We start from the raw sequence: 14472 nt of genomic DNA, 5'->3' as shown, positions 1-14472 counted from the left end.
TGTATATATATATATATATATATATATAGAATTTGACAAATTATTTTTGGATGGGTATCTTAAAACTTGTATCACTAAAAGTTTCCTTCTGTAAATATTACTGTTTTTTTTCGTAACTTCAAGATTTATTTTATCATCTTTCAAAATATGAACAATATTTAATGTATCCATATCCCATCACCGAGCCCCCCCAGTGGCATAGCGGTAGGTCTGCGGACTTATACGGCTTGAAACCGGGTTTCGATATCCGTGCTTAATAACAAACAACAACAATAACAAAACATCCATCACCGAATGTTCTCGCCTTTTTTTAGCCGTGGGGGAGGGGGCGTTACATTAACATCAATCCTGCTATTCGATTACAGTAACCCAAGAGTTGACATTGGGTAGCTGTCTTCCTTCTAGTCTATCACTTCTAAATTACGAACTGCTAGCGCAGATAGCCATCAAGTAGCTTTGCGCAAAATTCAACAAACAAACCAAATATTTCAATCTAGATGTCGCCCCTTGGATCGGCACTAAATTTACGGACTTGGAACGCCAACATTTCTATTCCCTGCAGTAGAAATAGCGCAGATATCCTATTGGGCAGCTAAGCAAAAAAAACACGATCTGGGTTTTGTACAGAATCAGGTAGCAATCTGTTGGTCGCGGGTTCGAATCACCGTCACACCAAACAGGCTCGCCCTTTCAGCCATGGGGGCGTTATAATGTGACGGTCAAGTCCACTATTCGTTGGTAAAAGAGTAGCCCAAGAGTTGGCGGTGGGTGGTAATTACTAGCTGCCTTCCCTCTAGTCTTACAAATGCTAAATTAGGGACGGCTACGCAGATAGCCCTCGTGTAGCTTTGCGCGAAATCCATAACAAACAAACAGAGTTAGGTAGATATACCGCGTGTGAAACAGAAAATCAATCAGTTTTTGTCCGTCTTAGGGCTTTGACAATACACGTTTTTATAAATCACAATTTAAACCTAAATTTTTTAGTAATTAACTCGACAGTATATGTCAATTAGTGAAAAATTACTTTATATCTACGTATATACATATATTTAATGCAGATCTAGAGAGGATAATTCGACAAACAAATGAGAGGATGACGGACATTTTTTCTAAAAGACGACATCGTTCTTAAAATTGTAAATAAAGCGAAGAAAAAAATATATCAAATATTATTATGAAGCCAAAATACTTTATGTTTATTTTTTTATTATGAAAAACCAAAATAAACTTTAAGGCATTACTAGACGGGGCATGGCCTGGTGATCATCGTGCAGAAGTGTGCATTTGAAGGTCTACGGTTTGCATCCCGTTGTCGCAAAATTGTGCTCAACGGTTTGAGAATGTGGGTGAGTTATAAAGGTGACAGTCAAATCCCACTATTTGATTAGAGTATCCCAAGAATTGGTATTGAGTATTGTTCACTAGTCACTTTCCTTCCAGTCTGTCCCCCCAATGTGACAGCAGTAAGTCTAAGGACTTACAACGCTAAAATCCGGTGTTCGATTCCCCGAGGTGGACACATCAGATAGCCTAATGTGGCTTTGCTCAAAAACAAACAAACCTTCCAGTCTATCAGTTAGAAATCAGGGACGCTTGGTGCAGATAGCCCTTGTGTTGCTTTACGCAAATATCCGAAGTAAAACAAAAACACTCTTACTACGCATAGTTTATACCTGAAAACGAGGAATATCTCTTCCGATATCATAAATATTTGGTGAGGTTAAGGCGTAAAATAGATTACAGGTCAACAAGAAGAGTGAATCTAGTATATTTCAATTGTCATGTTAGGTTTATCATCACTCATCCTGTAAATCACACCACTTTAAAAGAGACGTAAAAATTATTCACGCTTCATATTCGGATTCAAAGCGCAAAATACGCGGAAAAGCACTTACAGTGATGAATGAATCAGATGATCGGTTTTATTACTGGATTTTATGAGGAAGAATTATGATAGCATAAGAAACTTATGCTCATGTCAAAAGTGTGATGAACGTTGTTACAGTGAAATGAATTAAACAATTGTGGTCTCAATATACTGTTTGTTTCCCATGATTGACGTATCACATTGATTCCCCGTGCATGTATAAGTAATTCTAAAATTGTAGGCTTAGATGATTGCTTTTCAGTGTAATGACTGAAATAACTGTTCTGGTTATTCGCCGTGATATAATAACACAAAATACGAACTAACTTTTCCCTTTTCGCTTGCCCCCTCCCCCAGTAGCCCAACGGTATTTCTACGAACTTACAGCGCTAGAAACAGTGTTTCGATACGCGTGGTGGACAGAGCACAAAGAGCCCATTTTGTAGCTTTGTGCTTAACTTCAAACAAACCAACAAACCCTTTTTGTTTAGCCGATGCATGCCCCTAGTGGCATTGCGGTATGTCTGCGGATTTACAACGCTAGAATCCGGGTTTCGATACCCGTGGTGGGCAGAGCACAGATATCCCATTGTGTAGCTTTGTGCTTAATTACAAACAAACAAACATAACCAATGCATAGATTTATTTTAACCGAGCGCCACCCAGTGGTTAGCGGGACTGTGCAGCTGGAGTCCTGTGGCTCGTATCCTGTCACACCAAAAAAAAATAAGAAAAGAATCGCAATCCTCACTTTGGTCACCACACACTATTTAATCTGAAAAGAGCATCTCAAGACTTTCCAGTCAGGGGTGTTGCCTAGCTGCCTTACCTCTATAGTCTATCACTTCAAATCTTCTTAGACCTTTGCTTATACACACACGGGTCTTTCTCCAAATCTAAAATATTAGTACTCTAGCCATTACAACTGGTCATGAAACACGACTGTGTCAGTTTGATCTCACCTTCATTGGATTTGATATACACACACGGGTCTTTCTCCAAATCTAAAATATTAGTACTCTAGCCATTACAACTGGTCATGAAACACGACTGTATCAGTTTGATCTCACCTTCATTGGATTTGATACCAAGCTTTAAGATTTTGCATAAAGTCATGTTTTCATTTTAACATGAGTTTCTTTTAGCCTTTAAAATGACGTATTCTACGTATCTCAAACGTTAGAACCAATTTTATACACCAAACTTTAGTCTAAGAGAAATACAAATTTGATATATCTTAACAGACAGTTGATATAGAGGGAATGTATTGTGAAATAGTGACTTAACGACTTTACCTACCTGTTAAGGAAATAAAAGGTGCTCGCTCGTCAGAGAGAGAAAAGCAAAGCACGAGTAAACATTATCCATATTGGATTTGAAGTGTTTGTATAGAAAGTCTTAGTGTAGGACAAATGATGTTTCGGTCTCTATTTATGTTTCAGCACAGATACAGTCCAGAAAAACATCAAATCCAACAAGGGAAGAGAGCGGTTTTATACGATTAAGTTATTAACCAACAAGTTATCGAACTCTTTTTTTTTTATACTGTTTACTCACTGTCCATGGGGGCTGGGGGGGATCCACATGTTGCATCATATAAAGTATTTTTACGTTACAACACTCAGTGTAAAGAAATGACCAAGATATTTGGGAGAAATCATTTATTTCTATATAAAATACCCAGATGATCCCTACAGGAATTAGTGAGACTAATTACAATATCGATTTAATTTTGCTTAATTATCAGCCAACGAAGCTTTAAACCCATGAGCATTCCGTTGCGTAAATATTTTAGATAAGTGTGTTTAAAAAGCCAATGAAATATGGACCTCATCAGTAATTTTAGGGTTAAGCTAAGGCTTAAAGGCTGAACAATTAATTTAATGTTTTCTGTCGTAGGGTGTCCTTTAGAAATGGTAAAAAATATATACAGAAAATTAAAATTCTTCCGACAAATCATCATTAAAAGGGTCACTAGTTGTCAGATTAAGAGTTGAACCTTATTGTTTGGCCCACGTCGATAAAGGAAACGTTTGAACTGTGATTTCATGTATGAAATTTACGTTCACTGTATGTAACATAATCATTACATCTGTAAATTTAATATTTCACATCCCCTAACCCTAAATCTGAGACTTTAGAAACTTTTTCTTGTGATTGAACACAAATGTCAGTTTATAAAAATGTTCATAAATCAATGTTAAGCGTCTATAGTATCTCTATTTGCATTCATTATTCACGTTCTTATAATCTATTATAAAGTTAGAAAAAAAAACGACCTTTACACTACAGACAATTCTAAGAGAGCTTATATTTTAACCGACGTTTCGTCTTTGCGGCTCCTTCAGGGATAGTACATATAACAACTAGACCTGAAGAAGACGCAAAGGCGAAACGTCGGTTAAAATATAAGTTCTCTTATAATTGTCTGTAGTGTAAAGGTCGTTTTTTCTAACTTTATTTATCAAAAGTATAAAATTTAAATCTTAATTTATACAAAAAATATATTCATAAATATAAGACGAAAACAAATCAAACGCTGGCATTTGGTCTAAAAATTTTTCTGATATAGAAATATAGATAATTTCTTAAGGAAACTTTAGATCGTATTTATAATCATAATCATAAAATATACTTCAATGATTTGTTTTTCGTGATAATACTTCAAAATAAGAGTAACATTTAGTGAATTTGAACGGCTCAAACCAATCTTTCTGCAGCTGATTTGATCTTAAGTGTACTTTAGTTCCAATTTGTCGTTAAGTGCAAAGCTGCACAATAATGGGCTATCTGCACTGTGCCTAACTCAAGGATCGAACCCCGAATTTTAGCGTTATGAATTCCCCAACTTACGGCTAAGAAATCGTGGAGCACATTTTTGGTTAATTATTAGATTGTATTTCTTGTCTAATAGGTAAATAATTCGATCGTATCCCAACTGTTCTGTTCTTACTGGGAATTAATGTGACTTTAGGTTGTATTTCTTGTCTAATAGGTAAATAATTCGATCGTATCCCAACTGAACGTCACATTAATTCCCAGTAAGAATAGAAGTATAGATCATAAAACTTAGACCAAATCAAAGTATCACTGTACCTACCCCACAACATACAAAACGTCACATTAATTCCCAGTAAGAATAGAATTGTATGTTGTGGGGTAGGTACGGTGATACTTTGATTTGGTCTAAGTTTTATGATCTATACTTCTATTCTTACTGGGAATTAATGTGATGTTATGTATGTTGTGGGGTAGGTACGGTGATACTTTGATTTGGTCTAAGTTTCATGATCTATACTTCTATTCTTACTGGGAATTAATGTGACGTTATGTATGTTGTGGGGTAGGTACGGTGATACTTTGATTTGGTCTAAGTTTTATGATCTATACTTCACAAGTGTCGTTATCTTATATCGTCTGTTGTCTTGTATAGTGATACATCTTAGTTTTTACGCATTGATGTTGTAAATGGTTGTCGCTTGTATCTGTAGTAAAAATTGCAGTTTAAACGCCCAAAACTGGTTTTCAATGTTTAAACCATAATATTTAAATAGAATTTCGGAAAATATTTTTTTATCTTACAATTCAGCCCACATTACGAATTATGGTATTGAACGAAAAGCCTCTTTGGTAATGACTTGTGGAAGAGAAAAATAGATCTGAAATGTTGTGTTTATGCGCCTTGCATTTTGAACTCGCAATGATCAAATTAAGGGGACTCAAAATAAAAAAACACTTTTGCAATTAACGTGATTTTTGTCCAAAATTCTAGGCCAATTCGTGTCTGTTCCAGTTCAATAATGCACGATACTGTTGCTACTTAAATATCTTATTATAGTTTGGTTTTTAACACAGTTTGCACTTATTATTAAGTTCATATTATTCATAACTTGATATAGCTGGTCATTCTTCATTTACAATTTCCTGGGCAACTGTGAAGGTCCATATTATAACCTCTGGTTTTCGTTACAAAGAAACATTTTTCACTCAGGTCTGTATCAAATATAGCTGGTCATTCTTCATTTACAGTTTCCTGGGCAACTGTGAAGGTCCATATTATAACGTAGGCGCTTATCGATTACATATCTAAGATAACTCGTCTAACTAAGGCGACAACAGTAATAGTCCCTTATTCAAAACATATTATTTTGATACATGTTGAAAAATGTTTCTTTGTAACGAAAACTGTAATCAGAGTTTTGGTCAGTTTACTGTGATAGCTAAAATCGTTTATTTTATGCAAAGAAAAAACAGCTAAGATTTTCTATGCTATGCTGATGCACTTTTTTTTACCAGAGTTTTTGCTTTGATAAAGAAGAGTATCTGATGATGTTGCAGAAAATAAAATCGTGAAGTAATTGAAACAAATCAAAAAGACAATGAACCATTGATCAAATTGATGAAAATTCTCTATTTTCTTCAGATATAACAAACTGCAGTTTATCTATATATACAGCAACGAACGTACAAGTAAAATTTCCGAAACAGATCGGAGTGACTGAAGACCATTGATCAAATTTCTTGTTATCCCCTCTTTACTGAAAAAGTATGAAACCGTAATTTTATTTATTTTTTATTTTCAGGCGGATCATTAGTCATTAAACACGAGTTCATCCATGTAGATCCTGTTTAATATTTTGACAGTTCATTTATCTTAAGATCCAATCATTTCTCAAACGCAAACCACAACTGACTAAGAAGGACCATCTGGAATATACGCGTTAGTACTATTTACTATCCGCTTGTTACATTATATAAACGTACTATCTACTCGTCAAGTAGAAAACGTTTGTTTGTTTTGAATTTCGCGCAAAGCTAGCCGTCCCTAATTTAGCAGTGTAAGACTGGAGGGAAGGCAACTAGTCATCACCACCCACCGCCAACTCTTGGGCTACTCTTTTACCAACAAATAGTGGGATTGACCGTCACATTATAAAGCCCCCACGGCTGAAAGGGTGAGCATGTTTGGTGTGACGGGGATTCGAACCCGCGACCGTCAGATTGCGAGTCGAGTGCCCTAACCACCTGGCCATACCGGGCCAGTAGAAAACGTTTTCAATGTATAATTTATTTGTAATGACTTATCAAATTAAAATGTAAGTTCAGACATGCAGAAATTAAACTTTGTTCTTAACAACCCTGAAACACGCTTAATTAGTTTCAAAGCACATATGTATCCATATCTAATAGGTTTTGTTTGTCTGTTTGTAATTAAGCACAAAGCTACACAATGGGCTGTCTGTGTTCTGCCCACCACAGGTATCAAAACCCGGATTCTAGTGTTGTAAGTCTGCAGACATACCGCTGTGCCACTGGCGGAGGGGGCTATCTAATAGGAAGTGTTAGTCTTGACACGTAAACGAAACTTAATTTTCTTTTTATGGGCGTGACTTGTATGTAAGTACCCCTGATTCTCGCGAGATAGATTATTATTAAAAACTTGATTAATTATAGCTAATTCTTAAGACCTGTCATGGAGATATTTTAGAACAATTAATTTTGTATTATTATATTTGTATATTCTTTAAAGTACAATATCTGTTTTCTTATAAACAATCAATATTTAAGATATTTAAACTTGAGGTTATCAATAAAAATTATCATTATCTGTTTTCGGCCTTTGTTAATATAAAAGAATACTGTTGTATTACAACGAATAAAGTTATAAATCCAAACTTACCATCCTTTCGTTATTTTTCTTGTCGTATGAACCTGCACTGTTCAAAGGCGTATCTCCTTCTTTTAATACAGTTACGGTTGTTTCTGGAATTGTCATAGTAACGGTGTCATTTTCTTGGATAGTGCTGCCAGAAGACATCATTTCATCTGTCCGAGGCTTAGTTGTTACTGGTGTTACCGCAGAGACATTGATATTTTCCGAAAATGTACTGCTGAAATACTGGACTTTTTCATCAGCCCAAAGCTCAGTTGTTACAGGAGTTTCCGTAACACGGGCATTTTCCGTGAATGTTGTGTTGAAATGCTGAGCTTGATCATCAGTCCGTGATTGAATCGTTACTTGAGTAACCATAGCAATCCGAGATTCTATAAACAAGAAAAGGTTCTTCATGCTGTTTAGTCTATTTGCTGAATTTCTTCTTTTCTTCTTTCAAAGTTTTATGAGTATTTCTGTACTAAGGAGAAATAGAAGGTATTTCAATTTAAAACTATACTTTGAGATTTGACTTAATTTTGAAATCTTCTATATGAAATGCGAACATACCAATTTGTTTAACACCATGGTTAACACACGTTTCAAATATCAGCATATATTTCTTTTTGTCAGAAATGTAAATACATGCTAGTCCAACATCATACAGTTTTCCTTGGAATACTCAAGATATATTGGAAAATTCCAAACGTTACGTATGAAGCCTCAAGGAACACTCAATATACGTATGTGTGTTCTCGTGCGAAGAGGTCTTTTTGTGGATTAACTTCTTGCAATCTTGTGGCTATACGTCCAGACAAGGAAACAGAACTGGTAAAGCGTGAGTTTTACTGGACACCATCTTGGCCGCTACGATACTAGAAGTATTCAGTCACGCAGAACAAGTATGAGCGAAAGATGAGCAACCAAGTGTAATATTTCGTCGAGTTTTTTTTTCTCGTATTTGCTAACTTCCATTTCCTTCTTTTTCCATTTCAAGTGCATCACTTTCAGACTCATTATTTCTGCCATAAGAGCACTGGTGTCCGTGACCACTCGTCCGGAAGAGCCATTGCCCGGTGAAAGTGAATACTGAATAGCTGTTTTAGAACTGATACTTTGGCGTTTTCCGGGAGTCAACAAGACTAATACGGATATTTTCGAAAAAAAATTTATCGCAAAGCAACAGAGATGGTTTCTGAAATGAAGGTTTTAAGTGGTATAGGACTGACATTTTGGAGTTTCATGGGACGTAAACAAGATTAATACATAGATTTTTAAAATGTTAAAGGCAAAGCAAAAATGACGGTTAACGAAAGTGGAGGTTTTAACTATTTGAGAGCTGATATTTTTGCGTTTCATGGGGCGTAAACAAGATTAATACATAGATTTTTAAAATGTTAAAGGCAAAGCAAAAATTGACGGTTAACGAAAGTGGAGGTTTTAGCTACTTGAGAGCTGATATTTTTGCGTTTCATTGGGCTTAAACAAGACAAATGCAGATATTTTCGAAATGTTCAGTTTGGGTTAAATTTTGCTCAAAGCTACACTAGAGCTACCTGCGTTAGCCATCCCTAATTTAGCAGTGAAATAATAGAGGGAAGACAGCTAGCCATCACCACCCACCTCCAACTCTTGGGCTACTCTTTTACCAACGAACAATGGAATTGTCCGTCACATTATAAGGCTGAAAGGGAGAGAATGTTTGGTGGGATGGGGATTCGAACCTTTCAGATTGCAACTCGAGTGCCCTAACCACCTGGTCATGCCAGGCTTCGAAATTTTCAAAGTAAAGCAATAACGACGGTTACCGAAAGTGAAGGTTTTAGCTATTTTAAAACTGACATTTTAAAGTTTCATGGGTTACAACAAAAATTGTAATATAGAATTTTTTTTAGATATAAAAGATAAAAGTACGAAAGCGTTTTATGGACATATTTAATAGATGTATTCAATTCTGTGAGAAGAACATAAATTTTAATATTTTTTCTTAGGTTTATATTTTAGCTATGATAATTGAATGTAATGTTTTTTGTAACTTACGATTCCATAAATGTTTTGAAGATTTTTAGCAAGAGTTCTGGTAGAAACTGTTACTTAAATATCATGGACCACGATAGTGGTTCATAATGGGGATCGCAAAGAATTGCACAAAACCCTAATAGAACGTTCTGGCAAAAAGCACCTTAAACAGTAAAGATTCAGTTCAAACAACACTTTAAAGCATTTACTATTGATTGCTAAGGCTGAACACGTATAAAGTGCACAAAAAACACGCATGATAGACTTTCAAGGAAATGAAAATCCGCTCAAAACGGCCCGTTTATAATTCTTATTATAATTAATATTCTCTTGCCAGCCTACAACAAAAACGGCTTGGAACATTGCACACAAACTTTTGCGAAAGTCGTAGCTGTATTGAAAAGTCGATTTGTTTCTTTTGTATTTTACATAAGCTAAAAAACATCATAATTATAGTGTAAACGATATTATCATTATCCTTTGAAGTTAGCTTTTTCATGATTACCAGCCAATAATACATGAACATTAGATGTACATACTCAATGCTTTGTACACTATACAATTGGTGTCTTTAGGGAGAATACCCCCTATATTATGTATGAAATGAAGGAGTAAAAAAATCAATACACATAATATTAACTTTTATTACATATAATGGTTGGAGACTGCTTGAATGGGTAATGAAGAAAAACTTTAATATAAGTTGAACATAACAGCAAATGTACAACATTTTATTACATATATTCGTAGAATGATTATTTTAAGGTCTATTTAAAGCGATGTTTTAGATATATATGTTTTATTTGAAAGGGCTGATTTTCTACTGGTAAAATTTTATAAGCGTTTAGTAGGAGTTGTGTCTTAGTTTCGGCATATATTTGCCCATTGCTATACATTATATATAGAGAGAATTTCGTTACACAGAAACTATAAATGTTCACTATCCTCTTAAACAAATCTCCAAGACCTTCTCCAGCTGCATCTTAACATTTTACATCCCGAACTAATGCGATCAAATAGTCATGAACCATATCAGCTAGCTACTAGCTATGCTTATCATCACAATATGAATAAATAAATTGGGGATTTAAAAACCTACAAATAGGGATCGTAAAAAAGTAAGGAAACAAGGCTGGGGATACTGGAGACATTATTTACTCAAACTACAAACCCCTATTTCGACTCCATCCTGTTACCTAGAATTACGTTTGGTGGAGTCAAAATGGTGATTTATAGTTTGAGTAAATAATGTCTACAGTATCTCCAGTCTTGTTTCCTTACTGTTTTACGATCCCTATTTGCAGGTTTTTAAATTCCTAATTTTCTATTTATCTTAGCCCGCGATCCTGTGTAGTACTTACTATTTACAGTATCTCCAGCCTTGTTTCCTTACTGTTTTACGATCCCTATTTGCAGGTTTTTAAATTCCTAATTTTTATCTATCTTAACCCGCGATCCTGTGTAGTAATATCTATTTGTGATGCGTTAAGGAAAGTACGTTAACCATAGATTGGTCAAAAATATGGTTTATCATGTTATTGTTGTGTATTTCATGGGTGCTGCGTGATTACTAACTGATATAAAACGAATTTCAGACAATTTTGTTTCTTTAACAACGTGAAGCAAACCGTATTACATGATTATCTTACGATTATCTATAAATCGCATTACTTTACCGTAAAACCCACAGAGCCGAGAGTTGTGTATAATCCTATTGTGACTGGACCTCGGTTGACTGAATTCGTTCTCAGACACTTAAAAACGGGATTGGCTGTCCACAGCGTGACATTCATTATTGTCTACTAGGGTGCGCTGTGGCAGTCTAACGTAATTACCATTCTACCTTGACAAATTGACAGATTTCTGCTATTCAAAGAAGCTTCTTATTAAATTTATAACTGTCGTATTGAATAAGTCACATCAATGATCTTTTGAAATATGAATACAAATGTTTTATATAACACAAAACGGATTAAAAGATGTTTCCGCAACAACTTCTGATAGAATGTATATAATATCAAACCTCAGTCCCACTTAAACATGTAAATATCAAACCTCAGTTCCACTTAAACATGCAAATATCAAACCTCAGTTCCACTTAAACATGTAAATATCAAACCTCAGTTCTACTTAAACATGTAAATATCAAACCTCAGTTCCACTTAAACATGTAAATATCAAACCTCAGTTCCACTTAAACATGTAAATATCAAACCTCAGTTCCACTTAAACATGTAAATATCACACCTCAGTTCCACTTAAACATGTAAATATCAAACCTCAGTTCCACTTAAACATGTAAACAAGTAAAGTTCAGACTATTGATGCGGTTAATTAATTAATTAACATTTAGTGCTTGTAGTTTTGATAATTCTACGACGTCTACATAATTAGATTTCATAAGAAAACCAATTTTTGTTGTTGTTTTTTTGAATAATGTCCTTATCGTACTGCTCCCTAGTGGCTCAGCAATAAGTCTGAAGGCACACAACGTCATAAACTGGGTTTCGGTACCCGTAGTGGGCACAACACAGGTGGCCCATTGTGTAGCTTTGCGATTAACAACAAACAAACTTCATATTACTAATCTTCTTTTATACAAAAACCATTTCAACTATAGATATTACTTAAATATAAGCTGTTAAAATCTTTGTTTCTTTGTAATTAAGCACAAAGCTACACAATGGGCTATCTGTACTCTGCCCACCTCGAATTTCGAAACCAAATTTTTATATCACTACAACGCTTCTTGTTTGTTTGTTTGAACTTGAACGCAAAACTACACAATGTACTATCTGTGCTCTGCTCACTATGGGTATCGAAACCCGGTTTCTAGCGTTGTAAGTCCGAAGACATACCACTGTGCTACTAAGGAGCTCTTATATATAAGTTTTGGTGTAAAATACATTTTTATATAACAATGATAAACTTCAGACTTCAAATCAACTTCACACTTCTTTTGTTAAAATAAAGTACTTAAATCAAAATAAAACCTTCCAATATTTTCTATTTAACGTCTTTAGAATAAAGCAGAAATCTTCTGAAAAATATAATGATGTAACGTTTTAAATCTTTCAATCTAACCTAATCTGTCTACCTAAGCTGCAGTCATCCCTCGTTGGATGTAGTTCTCTGTCAGACCATTCCAGTATTTACTGTTCTTAGCATACCGTGTCCATTTGATTCCGACTTGCGCCACTATATCGTCTCTCCATCTTCTCTCTTGCCTTCCTTTAGATCTTTTCGTCGTCCTAGGTTGCCATTCCATTATTCTTGGCCCGGCATGGCCAGGTGGTTAGGGCACTCGACTCGCAAGTTGAGGGTCGCGGGTTCGAATCCCCGTCACAGCCCTTTCAGCCGTGGGGGCATTATAATGTGACGGTCAATCCCACTATTCCTTGGTAAAAGAGTAGCCCAAGAGTTGGCGGTGGGTGGTAACGACTGGCTGCCTTCCCTCTAGTCTTACACTGCTAAATTAGGGACGGCTAGCGCAGATAGCCCTCGTGTAGCTTTGCGCGAAATTTAAAACAAACAAACAAACAAATCCATTATTCTTTATGTCCACCTATTATCAAAATACCTTGCTACATGTCCAGCCCATCTTGTAATGTACCATACTATCTTTCAGTAAAAATAAGTATATTTTGTTTGTTTGTTTCGAATTTCGCGCAAAGCTACACGAAGGCTATCTGCGCTAGCTGTCCCTAATTTCGCAGTGTAAGACTAGAGGGAAGGCAGCTAGTCGTCACCACCCACCGCCAACTCTTGGGCTGCTCTTTTACAAACGAACAATGGAAATGTCCGTCACATTATAAGGTCCCCACGTCTGTTTTGGTGGGACGGGGATTCGAACTCGCGACCCTCAGATTGCGTTAGTTTCAAAACCTTAAAATTATATCTAAGACGATATAAACGTTTACAAAATTTTAAATAATGTATTTATTTTTAATGCAGTAACAAGAAATAAATTTCCGGAAAAGCCCAGTGGTTGCATAAAAAATACTCACTTTTTTTACGATATTTACGGATATCAGTGAATCATCATTGATTACTTACATTTAGAGAGTTTCATAATAGCCCCTCAGTGGTAATGCAGTGGGCTTATAACGCTAAAAATCAGGTTTTGGTACCTGCAGAGGGCAGAGCACAGACAGCCCATTGTGTAGTTTTGTGCTTTACAACAAACAAACACGTTAATTCAAAGTTCGTGTTTTAAACTTGTATTATAAGTATCATCTCATCAAAAAAAATTAAAAGGCCATTCTAAGCTGTCTTTGTAATTTTTTCTTTCGTCATCAAGACTATGAATTGTAGGGATAAAGAAACGAGAAACCATTTGTTAAACTAATTTTTGTGATTTACAACCTTCATTAGTAATGCTGAACGAGAATAGTAAAAACAAAACAAGACTAGGTCTGCCGTAGTAGTGGTGTGATAGATTAGGTTGTACATTTTCTTCTCATGAATAATTTAAAAGAATAAATTAGTAGCAGCAAAGCTACATATTCTTCAAATGCTTTTATAAAAATAAGTTTACTGTAACATGCAAATAAAGCTGACTTTGGCTTTGGCCAAAACCAAATTGATGTCATAAAATACGAACATGTTTTACCATAAACTTAACAAACGGTCCATGATGTTCAGCATAAATCTTGTCTCTTGTTATCAGCCAAGAACAGTATTTCATGAAACTTATGTAGTCAGCCTCGTTCACGTAAACAAGCTAGCTTTTGGTGGAGCAGTTTTATACGGATTTGATACTGATTTTGAAGCTGGCGAATTAGCGGTTTATTAGTGTGTTGATTTAGATTCATCTGTAGCTCTGTCTTTAGACAACAAAAAAATAACTTAAGCACACTATTCTCCAGGTAGACGAATGAGAAGACAAGTGATATCAGTTTGAATTTTTATTATTGGCATAATATTATAG

At 35.3% G+C, this 14472-nt stretch overlaps 1 protein-coding gene across 1 annotated transcript in view; it reads right to left on the bottom strand.

The window, feature by feature from the left end:
* LOC106462229 overlaps positions 1-7901 on the bottom strand; it is a 15632-nt gene extending 7731 nt beyond the window's left edge. Inside the window, exon 1 of the mRNA XM_013922129.2 lies at positions 7551-7901. Coding sequence (XP_013777583.2) covers positions 7551-7901 — 351 coding nt within the window. The remainder of the gene's footprint in view (positions 1-7550) is intronic.
* Positions 7902-14472: the final 6571 nt, after the last annotated feature.

Source organism: Limulus polyphemus, unplaced genomic scaffold (genome assembly GCF_000517525.1).
Source record: "Limulus polyphemus unplaced genomic scaffold, Limulus_polyphemus-2.1.2 Scaffold1122, whole genome shotgun sequence".
Classification (NCBI taxonomy): Eukaryota; Metazoa; Arthropoda; class Merostomata; order Xiphosura; family Limulidae; genus Limulus; species Limulus polyphemus.
The sequence above is the reverse complement of the archived record's forward strand: the minus strand, read 5'-3'. Positions and strand labels throughout refer to the sequence as shown.